General features: G+C 35.5%; 1 protein-coding gene across 1 annotated transcript in view; it reads left to right on the forward strand.

Annotated features, from left to right (window-relative positions):
* TUSC3 (tumor suppressor candidate 3) overlaps positions 1-6,235 on the forward strand; it is a 107,129-nt gene extending 100,894 nt beyond the window's left edge. The window contains exon 12 of the mRNA XM_042812293.1: positions 5,951-6,235. Coding sequence (XP_042668227.1) covers positions 5,951-5,966 — 16 coding nt within the window. The 3' untranslated portion in view covers positions 5,967-6,235. The remainder of the gene's footprint in view (positions 1-5,950) is intronic.
* The last annotated feature ends 17,944 nt before the right edge of the window (positions 6,236-24,179 follow it).

Consider the following 24,179-nt stretch of genomic DNA (forward strand, 5'->3'; position numbering starts at 1 on the left):
CTAAATTTAAGAACATTTTTTACGTAACAAATCTTTAATTTTTACCACTGGAATCTATGGGAGTTGGAAGAAGCAGAAAGAAAGGTGATCAACTGGAGCAAATCAGAAAGAAATGGAAAGCTGATGGGATTAGAATGACTGTTAATGCAGACCATTTGAGTACAGACCATGGCTTATACAGTGCTCCATGAAAAATGTGAAGGAAAAATTATGCTTGAATTTATAAAACTTTTTACATATTTCTTTCTGTAATTCAGCTGTGAGTCACCTGTAGAGATTGCCTAGATTTCTGATTTACGTCTTGCTCATTTGTTACACACTTTTTTTAGTAGCCTTTCAAGAACCCATATCATTTTCTCATGATCCTGATAGTATTTTTAGATTTACCTGAAAAAGCCAGGCTAGGAGAAAAAGTAACATGCAATTAAGTCTTCTGTGCTAGAGTAATGATGGACCAGGCGACTTGAAAAAAAGTCAGTCTTCTGTTGTTACAACTAAATCCAAGATTAATGACTATTATGTACATGTATATGTACATATATACACATATAAAACATATTTATACAATTGACATAGCCTTGCTACGCAAGGCTTTACAGTACAGCTAAGATGTAAAAAACCAGCTAAGAGATGTTTTCCCCAATCTAAGTGGCAAGAATGCATTTTAAAAAGATGAGATTTTCATTATTTCCAGTGAAATTGTTTTCTTTAAACTAGTAGACTAATAAATCACATATTATCTATTAGTCTGTGTTACTGTTTACCATGGTTGAACAAAATAAGTGCATGACATTCATGTTGTAGTGTAGATGTAGTAATGCTTTGCTGAAAGATCTTTTGACACTATGAATTGTCGTCTAATGCATGTACAAAATATACATAAGGGAACCATTAGCAATGCAGATTCAGAAGTCTCTATTTTCAAGTAAGTAGAAAAAAAAAGAACAGTCTATTAATATTATCAGTTGTGCTGTTATTTATTTTTTTTTTTTTTAAACAGTCACTGTTAATGAGTCATATGGGGAATACTAAATTTTTTTCTGATACTTAATGTTGATTTCCATGAGTGGTCTTGTGTGTTAGTACAGAAGCCAGCTTTCTCAGTTTTGTACCACTACTCAAGATAGTTTAACTCTTCTCCTCGTAATATGCACAGAAGGTCTTTTCCTGCTTTTTACTCTGTTCTGCTAAGGAAATTGATCAGCAAAGGGCCCTGTAGTATAATATTGTGAGATTTCATCAGTATGGATTTTGTAATTTGCCATCTGGAATAGTCTGTGCAGCCTCTCAGCACCTTCTCTGGAAACTACCTTTTAGCCTTGCCATTAAATTTCAGTTGTCTCAACCATATTCATGACAATGTCATACTCATTCTGAAGAGGAGTTCTTTGGTTTATGTGCATAGTTACAAATTCTAATGAAGTGAGTGTGCGACCAAGTATGTAAATTCTCTTATTTTTTCTTTGTCCCTTTAATGTTATATTCTACACATTAATTTTAGTCATATCTGTTGATAAACATTTTTTTGTCTGACTTTCTTAGCATCTATCCAAGGATTTTTTATGTCTCATCAATAGATCCCAGTGTGATTATATCTTAAAAATGTGAAATATGTCTGTCTTTTTACTTTAACTGGTTATGATTTCACCTTGAAACTGTAAGTCTTTATGTGATAAATTGGCCTCAGGCTAGTAAAACTTCAATGCCACTAGAAACAGTGCATACTAATGATTTATTAGAAAAAAAGAAAGGATGCTTATGTTGGCATGCCTAAAGTAACATTTAGCATTTAAACAATTTGTTTTCTTTATGAGCACTATCAAAAACATCAATTTTTGTCTTACTTTAAAAAAAGCCAGATACACAGAATTGTTTGTGCTCTCTGTCAATAAACCCTCAAATGTGTCCTATGTGAAACAGGATGCATCAATAAAAACTGGAAAAGTAACATAAACTACTGTGCAGCCTGCTTCTCTCTAGTGACCTTCGTGTAGTGAAGATAAATCAAAACAGAGTTAGATAAACATATAACTGGAGTCAAAAACCTGATAAATTTATTTCCTTTTCTAAGATGCATAAATTAAAGTACTGGGAACGCTGTTACCTCCTTGATGCTGGTAATGCCTTGATTAATGGTAATGCCATTATCAGTGTTAATTTCTGTGACAAACAGAAAAGTTTCCAGAAGAGTGCTACAGAACAGCACAAGTCTATAAATATGCTCTTTACACACACACGCGTGTGTGTGTAGGAAGGGAGAGTAACATCATTTTAAACTGCTTCAGACATCTTCAAATTAGGTTTTGATTCTCCCTTCCATAGAATATTTTTTCCTGAAAGTTAGGTTGAGCAAAAATAATGTTTTAATGTGCTGGTAAAATACACATATACAGTAAACCTTTGGAATGAGAGATGGAATGCAAAATTGAGATCATCATGAAGATTATTTACAGGGTATATAGATTCATGATGGATGAGTAAGCACGTAATAAATTTCTCCCCTATAGTCATTTTTACTATGGCTGGCTTTTTATGCTACTAAACCACCTTTTGTGGGAACAGGATAGATTTTTTTCTTTTTTTTGCTAAAACCTTTATTTTAATTGTTGTCATTAATGGTTGAATGATAATACATTAATTTTATTTCACCCTGTTGTACATTTTCCCCTTTATCCCTTCTACCTGCTGTAGGGAACCTGCTTTAGCTGGGGAGTAGATTTAATGATCCCTGGAGGTCCCTTCCAACCCCTGCAATTCTGTGGTTCTGTAATAAGACCAGGAATGTTGATACATCCAAAGGAATATTTTTAGAAGCCTTCTCACTCCAGCGTTTAAATTGGATAAATGATGAATTAAGTATCAGATATTCAGTCATTGAGCATTTCACTACCTCAACATAATGTTATTAGTAACTAGCATACATGCTAACAATAGGGAGAACAAATTTAACTTATAAGCCAGAAGGATGAAATCTAAGCTTTTGTATTCAGAAAAGAGTTTGGAAAGTTCTATGCAAACCTTATATTAGGTTGTTGCAGTCCAAGAAAACACATAAAATATTAAGAATGAGGAGGGACAGTTAGAACAAGAGAGAATGCATCAGTACATTAGCAGAGTAGTGTATCACTGTGAATAGTAGCAATAAAAATATTTGTAATGCTGGTTTCTTTAAGAGAAAAAGACAAAAGTCTTATTCAGTGTATAATGGTATTTAAAAAAAAAAAAGTTATCCATGATTTTTGTTTTGTTTTGTTTTATCTTTGGCTGAAATCTATGAAGTGGACTTTTTGAAATTTTTAGGGTCATTTTGTTATTGATGGCACCTTTTATTGTCCTTTCAAGTCTACGTCTTACCATGCACTGTTGTTTTAATGTGATTTAAAATAATATGAACAGCAGAAAATGTGAGAGTTTTATGTAATTTTTTATTAAGTTGCTCGCATTATGTATCTTTATCAATTTTTTGGCACCTGCAGTTGTGAGTTTCATTATCAGATTAGCCTTGAAAGCAATTGCAATTGTGTATTACTGAAAACATTAAGGTGAAGAGGCTTTAGTTAAATAATAAAAAAATAATCAGCCTTCAGCACTATGAACTAATACATTGGGAAAATACATATTTTGAAATGACTAACATGGAAAAAGAAATAAGCTGAAAGAAAGCATGATAAATAAAAGATGCCTTATTTTCATGAAATAAACATGAAAGTTAAGTTAGACATGAAGTATTTGTTCTTTACCTAGAGTCAGAGCAAGAACAGACAAGATGCGGAGCTGGATACCTTGCATTTACTGTATATGCCATATAAGAAATGTCTATCCTCAACGTAATTAAATTAGTTTCAGTAAAGAATTATTGAATAATATTGAACAACTGAGATTAAATACAAATGAATAAAATAGAATAGTTATTTCTTCAAAATAGATTGGTAAAATGTAAGTAAATAGAACAAATAAACAGTGTCTGCAGACAAATAAAATTAAAGTATTAGTAAATGTGAGTGCTGCAAATAACTGCTCAGATATTCCACATTGACTTTACACCTAATTAGTTTGATTCACCTGAAATTTATGAACTGTAATCTAGTTCTTTTAAACACTATGATTCACAGTCAAGTCTGTAGCACTCAACAAAATAAACTCCTTCCTTCAAAACTGAGGCAACCAGGATAATTCTAAAAGACAGGAGAATGATAATACCATTTTCCATATTTCTTCTCTTATTATGGCTGGACAGCAAGTTTTTCAGAAAAAAAAAAAAAAAAAAGTTGCCCACTGAAATGGAAAACAAACCAGTTTCTTCATCTAAATAATCAAATATTATACTGAGTGCACGAATAGCCGCAGACTTCCACAGTCTTCTCTGTGAGGTTTCTAGTCCTTTAAAGAATAAGAGCTCCAAATTTCAGGTGTCTGGCTCCATAGTACGTCTTTTAAGATAGATTTAAACAAGATATTACTCAACTTGTCCTTACAGGTTTTTCTGAAACCCTGCCCCCCTCTCCATCTTTTTTTGGCTACTGTCTGTTTCGTGATTTTTGTAATGTTTTGGTGCTTTGTGTTTTTCAACTTTTGGCTTTTTTTCCTTCTTAGACTTCTATAACTTCTGCATTACTTTTGCTTTTTACCTTAGCTGCTAAACATGTACTTCAGTTGTGCTACAGACAAACAGTAATATAGATACAGTAGCAGATATGGTAGCAGAATATTTATTCAAAATGACATTGCTATATTTATATTTTCCTACAGTAATACCTTTCAGTTTTTCACCACCCCTGATTCTGTCATTGCTACTTGCCTGATTACCCTTTACCCCTCCTATTCTTCCTGCCTGAAATTTTCCCACTATCTTTATTCCTCTCTTCTTCATTCCTTCTTTCCTGTACATGGCCTTGCATACCTATCCTACAGCATTCTCTTATTTCTCAGTTCAGCACTTTGCAATTCTCTTTGTATAGTTGTTCTTGCATTTCCTTTTCAATAATCACTTCACCCTCTAGCACCCAGCCAGTTGCCATCTGTTTTGCCTTGGTCTGTATGTCTTGCTTAATGAGCATGTCAACTTTTTGCAGCAGGGAACATCTTTATAGTGTACTGTCTTTTTAGCTCATGGCACTTGCATGGCTGTTTTGTAATGAGTAGTTAATTATGCCATAAATGGAAAAGTGATGAAGTTAATATGGTGTGTATACTTGAGCACATTGTGTATCTTTGAGGAATCAAAAGTTCTTTCATATGAAGCTAGACACAGTCAAGCTGTAGTAACCCTTCACTTCAGCCTGTCGTTATTCTGTGTTTATAGAATTAGCTCATTCTGCGGTTGTGCACAACTCTTTCTCTCTGCGTTCCCCTTTGTAAAGATACCTCATTTGATAATGTCCTTGAAATACCTCAAATGAAATGTATGACAATTGAAACGTAAGCTTTTTTAATTTTTATTTTAAATACAAGGTTTTTTCCCAGGGATAAAGAAGCAGCAACGTCATCTGAAACTCCTTAATTTATTAAAACATTAAGAATGTTAAGAGTCTGGAGCCGTTCAGAACCTTGCCAAGTCATTTATGCCCTCCCCACTCAGGGGCCACTTCTACAAGGGAAGAATGATTAAAATAAATCTGAAATAGCTCCCAGGAGACATAGCTTTTACTTTTAGGTAGTAAGAGCAGGTGCAGAGCTTGATTGAAGAGAACAGATGTTTGAAGTGCATTTTGCTTTTTAATGTTTTTAATACGAAAATATAAGTTTCAGTCACTCAGGTTTTTATTTGATGACTTTCATGCTTACTTAGTAATTATCTAATGAGATATAAGCATTTAAGAGATTATTACACAAACATTGAATGGCTTTTCAAATGACTGTTTTGAAGTCCTTGTTTATTCTCTCGAAATAATTGCAATACTATATTTTATAGGCATTTTTCAGCTTTTAATCATGTTTCCTTTCTTTTCAGCTTCTTAATTAAGTGAATTCAAGAGAGATTCATTTAGAGCTGCTTACCATGAAGATAACATCAGTACCAGCTTATCTGCCTGCCACTGTTAGACGTATTCAAGACTATTTAGTTGGCTCATCTGTTTCTGTGATAATTTGTATAGTATGCAGAGAAATGAATACAGTTTTATGCAATGAATGCTTAATTTATAGATATATACCATAAATATCTCATTGGGAAGTACTAAAATGTTACATATAATCTGTGCTCAAGAATTTGAATAAACTTCATTATAAGTCTTAAGGCTCTCCTATTAATTTTAGTACAAGAATCCAAAGAGTTTTGTGAAGTTTTAAATCTGAAGTTTGTTAAATTGTTTTAAGATGCATTTTAGAATATGATCAAATAATTGTTTCTTCATCTACTGTTTAGAGAAATACCATGGTGGGAACTATAATGAGTAGTATAACATGTATCTTGCTATTACTTTGCTTTGAAAGTGTAAACTTAGAGAATAAAAGGATTAGCTTAGAAGTTTAATTTTACTGGATTGATTGTACACTGAGCATGCTAACACAGTGCCATGCAGAATTCCCTCCAAAATACACTGTAACCTTTGGTAACTGTGATGCTCCTAGAAGTAGTGCAATCTCATATTTTGTAGCTAACATACAAGTGCAAGGATCAAATCTTGGATAAGTCACTTCTGTGCCTGCTCACACCTCATATGAAATGCTCTCATGTGTAAGTATATACCTTTGTATATGCCTGCATACTATATTTAGCATAGCTCAGGAAAGAAGAATTGTAGGCATACAGTTTTTGCAAGTTCCAGTTCACTTTCACTGGCACGCCAGGAACGAAATCAGATTGGAATTTCCTTCATGTATTATACGTGAATGTCTCTAAACGTGAGGATGAGTTTCTCTGAACTCTACAAAACTCACTTCATCAAACACTGTAGGTATTCATTCTGGAAGCAGTAGGAACTGGACAGATGGAAGAGTTGGATCAAGAGGAGGGTTATGAAGTTCAACAAGGGCAAGTGCAGAGTCCTACACTGGGGGAGGAGTAACTGCATGCATCAGTACAGGCTAGGGGATGATCTGCAGGAAAGCAGCTCTGCCAAGAAGAATTGATGTGTCCTGGTGGCCAAGAGGTTGGCCTTGAGCCAGCAGTGTGTCCTGGTGGCCAAGGTGGCTAATGGTATCCTGGGGTGCATTAAAAAAAAAGTGTGGCCAGCAGGTAGTGGGAGGTTCTTCTTATCTTCTCTGCCCCTGCATAAGGCCAAATCTGAAGTATTGTGTCCAGTTCTGGGCTTCTACAATTCTGGAAGGTATGTTAAGAACTTCTTAAAATGAAAAACAGGAAGGACAGCGTTAAACTGCTGGCGTAAAACTGTTGCAGAGTTGTAGAGCAATATTTAAACTAGAAACTGGGGGAAAATTGACAAACTCTAACACCTGTTTTCTAGCTCAAAGCATGAAGGCAGATGTAGCCTTTTCCGAGGAGCACCGAATGCTAGCTAGGAAGGCACATCATAACACATAGGGAAGGCACATCAGACTGCCTCCAGAGCCACATATCACTATGGAAGATAGAACAGATGTGTGTGTGTGTGTGTGTGTGTGTGTGTGTGTGTGTGTGTGTACACACAGATACATATAGTATCACACACACACACACACACACACACACACCAGTATGACACTGTTGTCAGGCTACTGACTTAAAAATGGCATAGCTTATGCGGGTAATAAAACAGCACAATGCACGAAGGCTAACATGGGATACAACAGCACAGAGATCTGTGCTCCTGTAACAATAAATTTAATCCTTAAGAACTGTGATACTGACCTTTGATCAAGATAATGATAGCAATCAGGAAGTGAGATAAGAGAAACTGCTATGTTCAGGCAGTGGTAGTGAGTGATCTGATGAGACTAAGTTTTCCAGTGGTATACAGTGACTTCCTGGAATAAAGAATAGATCTCACAATTAATAACCCAGTCAAGAGCAGCATCTTGCTCAGTACGTGGATACCTGTACAAGAAAGATTCATGGGACAGTAACTTGGTAAAAGCAAGAACAATAAAATAGGTTTAATATTGTTGCAAGAGTGGACAATCAAAGTGAAATTGAGATAATCAGTTTCAAAGAAGGGGCGGTAAATGCAGGCAATTATAATAAATAATGGAACAACCTGAATAGCAAGACACGGCCTGCAAACTGTTAAATATTCTATTAGGTATCTAGTTAAACATGTGCCACAACTCAAAGAGAAGTAAAGAGACTTACATAGATCAAAGTTACAAAAGCATCTTAGGGAGTTCTGTGTTTAAATGCTGGCAAGGGGGAACAGAAACATTCATAGAACATCACAAGTCAGCTGTAAATATAAGAGGGCTAGAAGAGTAATGTGAAGATAATGTTCAGGTTGGTACCAAATTATTAACACAACAAGAGCAGGAAAACAAGAAGGGAACCGACGAGAGAGCTGGTGACTAAGGTTTAAGAAGGGGGCACCCGTTGTTAAGACTGTAACATAGAGAATGAGTTCTCTGTATCAGATAGGTCAGAAGAGCTACTTCATTCAAGCACCTTCTATGTATTAGCTTTAAATAAATAAGCTAGATGTGGTAACTTCTCAGGACCAAATTGCATTTATCAAAGATCTCTGAAAGAAATCAAATGCGAGGCTTCAAAACTACTGACCGAAGTGCCTTCACCCATCGGTACAGATTGTCAGTGTGTCAGAGGACTGACAGATTGCAGCATGGCTCCCATCTGTAAAAGGAATCTAGAGGGAAGCCTCACTGCTGTGAACCTGTGAACAATTTCCAGTCCCAATAGGATAGTCAAGTCTGTAATAAAGAGTAAGTTAGTTTACTGAGGGTAAAGATTAAAATGGTCAGCTGAGATTTGTGGGACTGCTTACAGTTTCACAAAGCTTCTACAGGGCTAGAATGGTATTAGAGAAGCATGTGTATAAAAACCCCTAGGCTAGGCTTTAATAAAGAATGTAATCTGAAATTGGAGAAAATGTCCTTTTCATGAATTGAAAACCAATTAAAGGATACCAAGTAGTAGATAGGGCTTCCTATACTCGCATCTCATAAAACAAAAAGCAAAAGATTGGTGCAGTGATCACTTGAATTCATCAACAAATGGCACATGCAGTGCAGCCTTCCAACTCATAGATTTGGATATTCAAGTGCTATGCTGATGGGGTGAAAACTCTTAAAGAACCTCTCAAAACACAATGAATCGACAAAAAGGTGACAAATGAGCATCGATACATGTACAAGAAAGTGACTCGTATCTTATTTGTTCATGTAACTCAGGAAAGGTGCCTATTTCACAATATGGTCAAACAAACGCTGTGGGAAAAAATACAAAATTTAGCAGAATGCAAATTCACAGAATAATGTATTTGGACCTGAAGAACTGCAGTTATGAGAACACACAAACAGATTTTAAAACACATATGGAAAAAATTGTTAACAACTTGAAGATGTTTTTCTCATATGAGGGCATCAGAAAAATCTTAGGATCCTCTCACAATGCTAATGCACAACATTTTATGAAGTGGTATTTGTTGGAAGAATTAATTCTTTCATTTCTATTATACTCAGAAGCTGAGAAATCAGTTCCTGTCCTACATCATAGGTAATCATTTCCAGCACTATGAATTTATCACCTTAACTACAGCATTCACAGTAGTCTGGGGACTGGTTGTGGCTTGATTTAAAGAACAAACTACAGCACTGAGAAACAACACAGCTGTACTATGGGCAATAAGAACTGCACGTCTATACACAGCAGGCAGCATGGAATCCTTCATTTCTTACGCTTGTTCTGCTGCATGCTACTTGGCACATATGCTCCTTCTCTACCCCCTGGGTTTAACTACTTTCCTATGGACCTTAGGAAGCAGTTTCAAAAGAATTTGCTCCATTTTCTTACATTTTTGTTTGCCAACAGCTTCTCCCTTCTGTCTTTTTTTTTTTTTTTTTTTTTTTGTATGAAAGTCACATTTTTACATGGATCAAACTGAATTCCGAGGAAACACATCATACATTTGTTTTGTTGTACCTGGATACTAAAACTAGATGTTGATAGAACTGGAATAACGTGTTGTCATTAAAGGGACTATTTAAATGCAAATGTAAGATGCATAAATCTGAAGGTGGAGAAAGGCATGCTGTATCTTTTAAAGTACTGAGATTCTAAATGAGCAGGAGTACGGTACTAAAAATCTTGATGGCATTTTGCACTAGTTGACATTTGCAGCCATAGCCACCTAAAAACATGTTAAAAAAGAAAATCCATAAATGAGGACTGAAGCAAAGATTTATAGCAGCAAAGGCAAGCTACTGAAGTTCCAAAGGTAGTGAAAATATTCACCAGTCTATTTCCAATCAAATTCAGCTTGAGATCCTCTTCAGAACAACCCAATAAAACTCTATCAACAATTGTGTGACATTAATAAGACTTGGTGTCCTATTAAGGATCAAGAACAGACCTCCATATAGATGCAGGTGTCTGCTTAGGCCTATGCACATGCACACTCAGGAGACAGCCCCTGAATGACTTAAGACACCTTAAAACAAGTTAGAAACTTTGGCAGTTATTCTTTTCATTCCTTATAACACAAAACTAAGTATTATTTTGCTCTTTCTGTCTTGTAGTACTGAATAACTAGATGAGAAAGAGTAACCTATAATCTTATCTCTCCTGAAGAAAAAAAAAAAGGATGTGATCTTTCATACTCTTACAATAATGAGCTGAAGATTTTATGCATTTGTTGAGGTTTTTTTTTCTTCTTTTCTTCTTAAACCCTCCCTCCATTTCTCTCTTCTAGGATAACTTCAACCCTGCATCCATCTGTCCCCCCTGCCAGTTAGCTATGGTATTATATGAGACATAGATAAAAATGAGTACACAAAACAATATCTTTTTCCTTGTGCACTGCAGTAAGTTTGTGAAGTGAAAAGAAGCACCTTTCCATATTTTCAAGGGAGGTTTGTATTATGCATTAGCACAGATCTGTACATTCCATTTGAGATTAATAACTTTCATATTCACCAGTTTATATATTGGTCCCTCTAAACCACTTGAATTACATAGGGAATATTTATCTGGCTTGTATTTAGCCTTTCTGTCTTGCATTTTAAAAACAGTTTAGAAGTGTGAACAGTAAAGAAATCTCAGAAGTTCCCAAGTTAGAAAGACTTGTTTCGTATTCTAATACTTACACTTTTCCTTTAGGATTCTTACCCTTGAAAGAGGAAAAAAAAAAAAAAAAAAAAAAAAAACAAAGCCGTGAGGTAAAACAATAATAAGGAGTACTTCAGGTCCCCCTCCAAAACAAACAAACAGAAAAAAGGAACACGTGAATGCATCCAGGATGCAGAGTGCACAATTCCACAGTTATTTTGTTTACTTTCTGGTAGCATTTGGTGCAAAAGTCTTATTTTCTAGGTTTAATGATAGAAATCAGGAGGCTTTGTATTACATACAGAGATGTTTAAGTTCAATTCAGTTATAGTTTATCTTGTAAAATATTTTCACTAGCAGTGGATTCTTTCTGCAGAATGAAGGTAAACATAACAGTTTACATCTTGAGTGAAAATATTTCCAATTTTATTTTATTTTATTTTTTTTTTTTAAATACTAGAGAGAGCTTTTTCCAGTGGGGACATATTAATTACAAAGCTTCATATACAGCACTTCTCATGTTTTAAATTGTTGCCAGGTCAGGCAAATCTCAAGGGGACAAGAAAATTAGTCTGAAGTGCCTACATACATCATTATCTAAATGCCATATTATTTTATAGCAAGATTATATGCAGTCCCAAGACCCATACAGACTCCTGCTAGGAGAAATCTGAAGTCGCCTTGGCATCTTAGGGATGCTTTGAGCACATATCCTCTAGCATACAAGTTCTGGTCACTCATATCCTGGTGGTCATGTCTATTAAAAAAAAAAAATATATATATAATATATATGTGTGTGTGTGTGTGTGTGTGTACTGGAGCACCTCCCCTATGAGGACAGGCTGAGGAAGCTGCACTTGTTCAGCTTGGAGAAAAGAAGGCTGACCTTCTTTTCTCTACCTGGAGAAAAGTAGGATGACCACATTGCAGCATTTCAATATCTAAAGGGAGCCTACAAAGAGGAGTGGAATCAACTCTTTGAAAGGGTTGATAACTGCAGGACAAGGGGAAATGGTTTTAAGTTGAGGGAAGGGAGATTCAGGTTGGATATCAGGGGGAAATTCTTTACAGAGAAAGTGGCGAGGTACTGGAACAGGCTGCCCAGAGAGGTTGTGGATGCCCTGTCCCTGGAGATGTTCAAGGCCAGATTGGATGGGGCCCCAGGCAGCCTGGTCTAGTATTACATGGGGAGATTGACGGACCTGCATGTGGCAGGGAGGTTGTAGATTCATGATCCTTGAGGTTCCTTCCAACCCTATGATTCTGTGTGTGTGTGTCACACACACATACAAATGCTACCACTCATCATCTGCAGAAGTATATTACTTATCAACAACAGTACAATCAAGTGCTACAACCCAGGAACTTTTGAAATGTAGACTAAGCATTCAGATTTTATTTTTCTTTTCACTTCCTCACCAGAAGTTACTTCTATAAAGCATCTCCAAATAAGATAATCTCTTTCTTTAGATGGAAGGGGATATTTGAATGTCTCTAAGGTCTCTGCTTATTGCAAAAACTAAGTTGTATGACAATCTAGAAACACATTTTGATCACTAATGTCTTTTCAACACTCGCATATAATAAAAGTGTATGATATATAACCAGTGCATTGTATGCCAAAGTATCATACTAGTCTCATTTTCTCCTTAAAATCCACATTTTGTGGACATTCTTTCAGCTTCTTTTCTTTCTGTTAGTATATTGAAAATCCTCAAAACATGCTATTTCTCTAAGAGGCTCAATACTGATACTAGCATACAAGTAGTACCAGTTCTCTCTCTGAAGAGAGACTGTACTTTGACTGTCATTCATGCTGAGGAACACCTGAAGTACATTAAAAAAAACTGATTTCTGGGTTACTTGTCCTCCAAACACCACTTAAGTTTGATTCATTTCAGGAAAACATATTTTACTGTCATTATAGGCTTAAGTGGATATTTATCATCCTTTTGAGGAAGGGAGTTTCCTTTCTGCAAGTCTCAGTTTTTGTGACAAATAAATCAGCAGCACTGAGTGGTGCTCTAGTGTGTCACATATTAACAAAGAGAAAATATTGGACAAGATAATAATGATAAATGAAGATGTAGAATAGAATGCCCTGATACAAATAGACTGACTTTTTCAGCACAGCTTGTAGGTGGAGTGAAACAAGAATCAGTACTTTCAGAAGTCTAAAGGCAAAGATATTGATCAATGTTTAGATTTAGGATGTTGTTATGTAGTTGGTTATAGATGAAAGAAAGCTACAAAATGTATTCTCAATACATATCAGACTGTCATCACATGAAAACTGCATTTTACTAACAAGTGCAATCATATAATCTTTCCTGGATTCCACACGTGTCATACTTCCCAAACTAGTGGTGCATTTTGAAGAAACGATGGAATTTAGACTTATGCTCCCCTAAACATTATTTGTATTCTGACATGTTCTGTGTTCATGGCTCTGCACTTAAACCTGTGATATTACAGTCAGTATTATATGGTACTCAGTTCAATAATAGAAAAATCTGCTCCTGATATAACTGAAAGCAGAAAGCCATCTTAGCTGTAAGGAACTGTTGGCATTCAGCACTTGGTGCTGTAACATGCACAAAGTACCTAACTTCAAAGACAGAAAATACTCACAAAGCATTTGCATGATGCCGATTAAAGGAAATGGCTAAGAATACTTCATTCAACCCAATGATCCCCAGGAGATCCCCAAGGAGGGAAGCTGCAGGTGATCAGAACTTAACAAAACAACTGTTTTCAGTGTTACTGCCTTCATGAAGGGAAAGTTTATCCATTTCTATATACCATAAAAGAAACAGTATCTGATGTTATCTAGTGGAGAAGATAACCAACTTTCTAAAACAATTCAGATCACTAAAGCAGAAAATGTAGTTGTCTTTCTTAATTGCAGTCAGCATAATCTGACTGTGATGGATTAAATGCAAATATTACAGCCGAGATATTTCACCAGTTGATACAAGATGCCAGGTCAGACTACTTACACAACCTAGCAGTGGTAAACAAAACAGTCTGCACTTCTCAACACCAGTTTGTTATTAAATCTACAGTCAATCTCCAAACCAAATCAGTTCTGCTAAATAACTTTAGAAGCAAAAGAGCCACAGCATAAGTGGTTGCTCTCAACATTGAAATTTTAGGAACACCAAAGAAATAGCTGTACGGAGTCTTAATTTTAGTTCTGAGAGGATTTGACTGCAATTAAATCAAAACTCATTAATAAGCACACTTCATTCTTCTTACAGACAGCATTTTTCTTCAAGAAATAGCTTGGCAGTTGCTGTGACCCTTCAGTTCAGCACCAAATACCTCATCAGATACAGAGGCCAAAAATTATACAGAGATACAGACGTTCTAAGACTTGAGTCTGTGAAAATGGATACACAGTCAAATCTAAGTACAGTGATCTGGTGAGCTTAAGAGGAGTAGCTGCATACTCCGAGCAATTAAGGAAGGTTTTTAGATGTATATAAGATACAAATCAGGAAACAATCACTAATCAGTTGCTGAAAGAATCAAGACTGGAGAGCAATTTTTTATTTATTTATTTTTAAATCTTCTACATAATGTTTTGTAAGCATCTTGAAATGAAAGGTAATGTTCACAAATACAGGATTACTGTTTTCTGATTAGTTTTATTTTGTGAAAATGAGTACTCAATCTTTAAGATAAAGCTCTTCACCTCATATCCCTAATTTGTGTACCAGTAGTACCATAGTGTTGCCTTGTGAAATCCAATGCAATCCCATAATACTGGAAACTGTTACATTTTATTGTGTTTCTTTTTTTAAGTATAGTTATATAAGAAGGTTAGCCATCTCTTATTCTTACTAATGTGTTTTTTTTCTTGAATTGCTATACTTTTCTTAGTACACAGCTTTATTTTATTTGATCTCCACCAACATCACAGAATTTAGCAAGCCACGCAGAAAACATTACTTACACCCTATAATAGCTTATTCCTTAAGCAGTACATTGCACTTAATTGCATAAAACATATATACCATTCATCCTATTTAGCCTCAAGAAAACATTAAATTAAAAAATAAATCTGATTACTGTTTGAAAACAAAAAAAAAAAGAAAGAAAGAAAGAAAATAACAAAACAGTACTACACAATTAGTCCTCAGAGCCACAGTCCACAATCATGTCCTCAGAGCAAATATGTTACAGCTAGAGGATATAGGATTAATCTGGCTCATGGATCTGATGCAGTCTTCCATGTAGTTAGGATTACAACTTTATAAAATATAAATTAATAAATAATCCTGGCTTATAAAAGCCACAATTGTGTTTTACATGAATCTTTTCTTATGTGAAGTAGTTGTCTTGCTACTTAGGGATAATTGATTGGTTACCAATTTGCTCAGTTGGGTAGATCACTGGGCTGGGTTATTACTCACTCGTACTTCCAAAGGACACACATTTATGCTGATTATCAGAAAGAGATTCAAAATCCTAATAAAAAAATAATATGGCAAGAACAAGAGTTCACAGCATTTCTGATATAGAAATTAAATGAAACTTAAAAGTCTCATATTTAAAAGTAACTTTCAACACACACACATGGAATTTAAAACCAAAGCAGAACAGGCTCATGAAACAGAAAACACAGAGCATTTAGTTAGAAATGCAAGTTACAAGTCCCTGTCATTTCCACCAAGAAATGATAATTTTCTTGAATTTAATTTAAAATTCAAAGTTTAATTTTTTGAAGTTAACTGGAATGTGAATGAATGCGTACAGGTCAAAATGCAAAGTACAAAGAACCAATTAGCCTTTATACTGTTCTTCCCTTCTATCTGCATGTAGTTTTACTGGATATTATGACAGATGGTACAGATTGCTTGCTAAGTTTACTCTGTAGCCATATCTACTATTTATCTACCAAATCTATATCAAGACAGTAGGACAGCTTTTCTCATAACCGGACACAATCCTGTGGTGAAGACATCCCCCAGCGCAGCTGCACCTTCTCCACCAGAACAGGTGTCTTACAGTCAGGCAGTAGGCCTGAGACAGACCAAGCAAGTCAGTACCTCCTGCACAGACAGATTTGTAATGCTCTAAGCAGTAGAACGATCAGATCCACATCTAAAATCAGAGGGGACATTGCATAGATTTTTGCAACCCCAGGCCTAGGAGGGTAGTAGGAAGAAACATCATCTACGTAACAAGGATACTTCAGGCATTAAATAACTCATGTTTGTTCCACTTTATGTAATGAGTCTGCATTCATTCTCTGAGTACCTTAATAAAACTCACCCTTTAAAGATTGCAGTTACCCTAAGTTCAAGAAAAAGATAACTGAAATTGAGCTGTTACTGTCTTTGATCAACCCCAGAAAATCCCATTTCAGATAGACACAGGGTTTAAAATGACTTCACACATCACACTTCACAGCTCTCAGGAAGATGTACATATTTCTTCTTTATCTGTTTCCAGCAAAACACAAAGAGCACCAAGCCCATCAGGCATACACAGAGTGCTTTGACAGAGAAAGCTGAGCAACTGGTGAGGCTCACATGCATATCCACACAAGAACAATTTTCACAATGCAATGAGCCAACACAGCATCAGGGACACTGTGCCTCTGGCCCCAGAGGGGAGCCTCCTAACACAGCAAACCACCACACCATACCACAGCCATATACCATTGTTCACAGAACCTATACCTGTATATGGTTCAAAGCCTCCTCACTCTCTGCAAGGCTCCAGCTGCACTCTCTCTTTTTGCCCTGCCTCTTCCTGATTTTTTTATCCCCACCACCTGATCCTGCTGCCAGGTGCCCTGCTTTGTTCATGAGGTTAACCCTTGTTACTCACAGCACATTTGGTCAAAATTAGCAGTGGTCACTTTATGTTTTAAACACTTTCTCTAAAGCATGCATGTTAATACAATGTAATCAGCATAATTAGTAAAAAAAAGATTTGTTTTGTTATCTAATTTTAAGTTTCTATTGAATACAAAATGAAGCATGGTTCTGGAATTCAAAACACAGAAGCTTTGAATCAACAAGATTATAACAGTGAAAGACATCACTTGCACTTCCTTTCTTTCTGTTTCTTCCTTTCTTTTATTCTTTTTTTGATTGACATCACTGCACTTACTAATATATCTGAGATATTGCTGGAGTCTCTTGTAAAGGGTGCGTTCATTAAATATTAAAGCTTGGGTGTGCGGTGAGTGACTGCCTGTGAAATGAAAGCTCTGTTCTAGTGAGATTCAAAGCTGAATACAAGCTCAAAGGAAAATTGCTTCTCTTGTCAAATCTTTCTGAAAATTTTGAGCAGATTTCTGCTTAATCATCTTCAAATTCACTTGACTCCTAAACTAGAGATGCTTTTTTGTACCAAAACCAGGATTGTTTTGTATTATTGCTGAACTCAGGTACCACTTGCACGTTGATTGTTAATAACTGAATGCCCTCATATGAGACAATCTCAAAAGTCAAATGTTTCTGTGACTTCAGGGAAAAAAAAAAAAAAGTAATCTACATATATTAATAAACATGACTTTCCCATTTTTTGCAGGCTGTGGCTATGCATGTCTAGTTAGAAAACACATTTCAGAGGCTTGTTGGGAGAGTATTATGTCAAGTACTTCATCACTAAATGTACCAAGCTTTTTACATCTTTGAACTAATTCCCTCTGATCTAATAGCTAGTGTTTAATTAAGAATAATCTTTCCTAACTAAAAGGAAAAGTTCACAAAAGAGAAGATTAATGGTCATCCCTCACACATAGGCTGCCTTCTGACAAGGTCTGCAGATTTTTCAATGTGAATCCATTTGATGAACTTACTGTCCACCTTTACCACTCTTGCCCAATGTCATACGGGTGCAGTCCATCAAATTAACTGTTCATGAAGAGGTGTGTTGTACTGGTGCTTGCTGCCAGGCTGAGAAATGAAGCTATACTGCTGAACAACACTGTGGTTGAATGCTTTTTCTTCTTCCCCTAGAGGTAAGAAAGAAAAAAATTAAGAAAAAAAAGTTACAATATTAAGAAATGCTGCTGCACTCACACCTGTTGTTAATCTCTTTCTACCTTTCCTAAATCAAAGAAAGACCAGCATGTTTGTTGGAATAAGAACAGAAGTGCAAGTTCAGCTGCTGAGAGAGCTGAGTCAGTAGTTGACATTCTGCAGTTACATTGCTCTCAGCAGGGTTACCCAGGTGGACATCTCCTGTCTACCACAAAAGCGCTTAACAGATCCCTGCAGGGATCCATCACAAACTTTGGTGGCCACATTAATCGGTACCCACTCATTCTGCCCTTGTACTGCTTCTCTTCAACCAAGGGCACACAATTCACATCTTACATCCTACAAACTGCATTGATACTGTAGCTCAGAGAAGGGCAGACCATGAAGATATCCAAGTGACAAAAACAAAATCAGAGTTCTTTCTATGAACATCAAGAAAATTAATGAAAAACCACAACTATGGTTTGCCCAAATAATCAGTAAAATGTGATGACCAAGGAAAACATCAAAATTTGAGCCCACTGGGAGCTATTGATCAGCAGAATCAATAAAATAAACAAACTAAATGAATGGAATAGAATAGAATGGAATAGAGAAATGACTAAATTAAACTAACCCAAAGAAATGCAAACCATTCTGTATTAAATATAATAAACTAACTGCTGGACTGTATTCAGCTTATGTAAGAATTGTACCAAATTTTCTACTGAATTCAGTGCTGCTGTTTCTCACTAGTGTCTAACAAGCATAAAAGAGTAATAGAATTGTTATAATTATTCACAATAATACAGAAAAAGAAACACGTGTTTGCAAAATTTGACTATAAAGTAGAATTAGAGATTGTGTAAATATCTACTGAATTTCACTGGAAGTTGTAAAAAGATTTTGATTGCTCATGTGATTTTATAAGATTTAATGCTTAATAATTGTTTTTGATTACATGTGCTATAGATTTATAAAATGTATATACATTTATTACTGTAAGGAATTGTCTTCCTTCTCCCTTTCTGTACACTGTTCAATTAATAGTGAAAACTGAACAGTTTGAAGGTTCATAAAATCTGATTCTAAAAATACAGGTTATGCTGATAGTGTCTTTAAGAGTTTCTGCATTTGTCATTTTATCAGAATGTTTCTAAAGTAATAACCTGCATAATCATTTGGCAGAGATTGATGTGGTAGAGAACTGTCACCAGGAGTCCCTTTTTCCTGATCTTTTTGCCCTCTGATCAATTTTTGTTCAGCAACAGCTTCACTACCTTTCCCTGACAAGTGTTTCCCAAGTACCACAATGAAACATCATTGACCATTGATTCTTTTTTTTCCTCAAAATATCTTTCCCATTTTCTGGCATATTTATTTTCACCTGTTCCTATTGTGATCTCACCCAGCCAGGGTTGGTAACACATGAAAGTACATATAGCTACTGGGGAATCAGCTGTTACTGCCGCATTTGGATTGCCACAGAAGTAAGGCCTTGATGTGTGTCAGCCCACTTTGAAATATTTTCAAGTATGGAGATGTTCAGGACTGGGCTTGATGGGGCTTTGAGCAACCTGGTCTCATGGGAACCGTTATTGCCCATAACAGGTGAGTTGGAACAAGATGATCTTTAAGGTCCCTTCCAAACCAAATCATTCTATGATTCTACAATTCTATGATTTCTGACTGTGCGTTCCCAGGATTTACATTTTACCAACCTGATTCCTCTGAAACTGCAAAAATATAACAAGATTCATGTGTGTTCTGCTGTGTGTTAAACTCTTCCACTTCTCTTGACTTTCAAATGTGGTTGGACTGTGGGGGGGGGGAGGGGGGGGTAACACAGACAATGAATTAGTTTGAACTGCTGGAAGTAGATATCAACTTTTTCAGGTATTTATTTTCTAAACATGTAAATATTAGCACTGATCTAACTACATATGCTGTATTTTATTTTTATCTTCATCCTGTGGTGTCATTATACTGTTTGATTTTTTTTCCCCCTGAAGGCTTTTATACTTAATTGACAGAGTAATGCCTCCATGCATCTTGTAAGGGCCTTGGGATCTTTGGAGCACACTGAGCCTTATCTTAACTCTATTTCCATGCTTTGGAGGTTTGTCCATCACTGATATTATCAGAATTACTTCTTTCAATGCCTCAGGAGAAGAAAAAAGTTCCAATATCATCTCCACTGATCTCCTGAAGAATATTAAGGGCAGTGAGGATAAAGATATAAGTGAACTTGAAGAATGAAGATAAGTTTCCCCAGTGGTGTACTGGAATGTTTTGCTCATGACTATCTCTGTCTCTTAATTTGCACTCTTTTATTCTGTAGAAAAAGGAGCTGCAATTCATAGCTATCTTTCTTTGTTTCTTATCCATTCCCTCGAGATATTCCCATCACAGAAGTTTTAATTGTGTTGTCAGTATTCGTTACACCGCGCTTTAACTTGAAATTCATTTTCTGTCATGAATGGAAAACTAAAAAATCAGATCTCCTTTAGGAAAATTATTTGAATTACTTTAACCATGAGAACTGGTTTTGTTTTGTTTTTAGAGAGAATGAAAAGAGACAACAAATCTAAATTTTTAAACACATACACAAATTGACTTAAAAATAATATGAGCAATGAAAAGTAGATGGCTGAGAAAGGGGAGAGAACAAAAGGCCCTGAGAATTGGGGAAAGACCTGCCAAAATGAAATAATCTACTTCTGTCAGTAGCTTGACCAACATGAAAAATAATTTCCTGATTCACTCTGTTGTGCTTAACATGGGCTGACCATCACAATACAGATGGAAAGAGCAAGAAAAAAGCCACACAACATGCAACGAGATGGCAGTGAGGTACAACCAGCAAGCACTCCTTCTTGTAGACTCCTGATGCCATTTTAAATTAGAGATTGGTGTATTTAAATTTACAGTTAACATCAAAAAGAGAATACCAAGCCTCACTTGACTCAAACTCCATTTCAGTTTAACCTCTGTCAGACTGTTTTTCTCACCGGTGGTCCTAGGGTGGAAGGAGAGCATAGCCGGGTGCTGACTCAGGTGTCCTCAGAGAGAATAAACTGCATAAGAATCCTGTTTATGGGACTGACTATATCTGTATTCAAAAACCCTAGGCAGAGAAGTTAATTTACAATATTCTCCAGTTAAATAAATACATGAGCATTGCGTTCTCCAAAGTCTAGTTATCCATTAGGTTATACATACCCTTTTGTGTGTAGGCTCATTATAACTTCTCCCTCAAGTATTTTACATTCTTGGATGTACTTTTCTTTAATTTCAATTTTAATATTTAGTTTTGTTTATATATATATATATATATGTATATATACATATATATATATATATAAATTTAATCCAGAAATTGGAGAAACCTGACTGATTTTAATGATTTTAGTTATAATTTCTGAACTATATATTTCTGCTGATTTACAGCAGCTGACAGATGATTAAAGCTTAATGTGTCCAATCACCAATATGTTATTTCCCTTTCTGCATTCACTGATTAACAGGAAAGGTGAGCAATGGAAGTTCAGACAGACTGTAGCAAATCAGTTGAGTTTCCTACTGTGAAGAGAAAGCAGCAATTCCCATTACTAAAGAGAGAACAAATAGTGCCAAAGTGTTAAAATTTTGACTTTGACAGAATTCTTATCCAATTACAGGTTTTCTTTTAGCTAGCAGGACATGATTATGATGTGCCATTCAACAAAGCGCATTGTGCAATTTATTTGTTTGTTCTTTGGAGATATAAAGGTGTTTTAATGGTGTGCAAAATTCAGATAATCTATGAGAGGAAGAGAAGGGGGAGGGGGAGGGGGAGGGAAGGGGAGGAGAGGGGAGGGAAGGGAAGTTCTCAAACTTTGCTCACTTTTTTCAGCTATTCCACTTTTGGGAAAAAAAAAAAAAAAAAAAAAAAAAAGCTATTTTCCTTGAACAAACAAGATATAACAAGGTATGACAGCTAGAAAACAGAAACAGAAAAACTGTGAGTGGATCTCCTGAATACATGAGAAAAACTAATAGAACAACACTTGGACCATTGCCATAATGTTAAAAATCATGGAGTCAAAGACAAAATTTTAAATCTACATTCTTCTGGAACCAGTTTGTCTTTTAACATGAGAACAAAAATTCTGGATTTATTTGTTGTGGCTTAACCTGTCAGGCAGCTGAACACCACATAACCACTTACTCACTCCTCTCCAAGTGGAATGAAGGAGAGAATGGGAAACAAAATAGAACTCATTGACTAAGATAAAAACTATGCACTAAGACAGAAAAGGAAAATGAAAACAAAAATGTAATGATAACTATATATATTCCTTAAAATGATCATGCTCTGAACAAATTGCTCTTCACTCAATGAGTGGCCACTTAATTTGTATACCACAGACAATAAGAATGTATACTGGACAGTCCTTCTTTATGTCAGTTTTAAGAAGGTAATTGACTATGTGCTGTGACTGCTCAAAAGGCTGTAGAGTTTCTCAGGATCCAAGAACAGGAAAAATACAAATTGAAAACAGGAGGCTGGATATATTACCTGTTCACAATAATAGAAAATGCTAATTTTCGCTTGTACAGTATTTCATAAAACATTTTCCTTTCAATCGATTCACTTTAGATTTCCCTTTTCTCCATTGAAAATTAGGCAAGAACAGAGCTTTTAATTTTTTGTAGATTTGCTAGTAGTTTTTTTTTTCTTTTCTTTTTTTTTGCACAACATCCCTAGAGAACTGCATTATTGCAGAATGCCAGCATTCATTGAATTTGAGCAGTTTGCTTCCTCCAAATACTCCTCTAAGTCTCTAGTGAATTGTTTTACACAGTATTGTATCTCTATCATGTAGTCTAATCCAATTTAATGGTTTCACAAAATGCTTATGATCGCACTAAGTGCCACACAGGTAAATTAGATCAATGTAGAAAATAAAGAATAAATGTAACAGCTTTTAACAGCTTCCACTTATGATATTCTGTACTTCAGATATTTTTTTAAATAGTTCCTGTTGTGAATGGAAAAGATAAATGAGTTAATGACACCAGAATCTGATCAGAAACAGTTTTGCTAGCTCTTATAACTTGATTGAAGAATGCTCAATCAGGAGTCTTTTATTTAAATCCAGAGGACCTATTAGGCAGGAAGCAGTCTCTTCTGACTGAAGATATTCAGAAGATTCTCATGCACAGGCTTCTCTTTCTTAATCCCTAGTGATATTCATGGGTTCAGATATAATTGTACTGGGATTATATGAGTCAATTTGCTCTAATTTGGCAACTCATCACACAAGCACTTGCCTCATGTGTGGATGTGGAGAAATGTGCACATAACCATTATGCAAATTTAGGTGCCTTTGGAAAGAGTACAGAGAACTCATTTCTTGATTACATCTCTCATGGGACAGTAACTGAACAATATCCTTTCTCTCTCATTAAGCTGAAATCCTATTTCAGTGTAAACTAAGCTTATTAAGATTCCTAGGTTTGTCACTGTTCAGTTTAGCTAGCAGACAATGTTTTGAGAGAAATTTGGACTACTGCTTGTCTGGCAAATACTTAAACTCAGTATTTGAAATCATCATTGCCTAATCAAATACTCCCAGTAATTTAAGACAGAACACAGTAGGCATTCTCATCTAGCAGAATTGGGCAGATAATGCTCTTTGAAGATTATTATTTTTATTTTTTTTTCCCCTGAAAGGATGTTTGCTGTATGTTAGCTTTGACAAGCTTTGATTTAACTAATGTTAGAACCTTGTGTCTTGGCTGTGAAGCTATATAAATCTAATGCAATATTTGCAATCTATTGCAATATTTGTTCTAGCAACTATCTGTATCTGCAAAAATAATTCCTGTTATTGTCATATCTAAACTCTGTAATAAAATAGAAAAGTAAAAAACAGATAAAATCCTGGTGTGTGATGCAAGCAAATTTTTTTTGTCTCAGTGTCTTTGAGACTAAACATGTATGCATATCATCCATGTTTTTTAAGAGTCTCTTGAGCAGAAAATCAGGAATCCATGAG

The sequence above is a fragment of the Centrocercus urophasianus genome, unplaced genomic scaffold (assembly GCF_019232065.1).
Source record: "Centrocercus urophasianus isolate 14NV4802_14NV808 unplaced genomic scaffold, USGS_Curo_1.0 seq_13, whole genome shotgun sequence".
In the NCBI taxonomy this organism is placed as follows: Eukaryota; Metazoa; Chordata; class Aves; order Galliformes; family Phasianidae; genus Centrocercus; species Centrocercus urophasianus.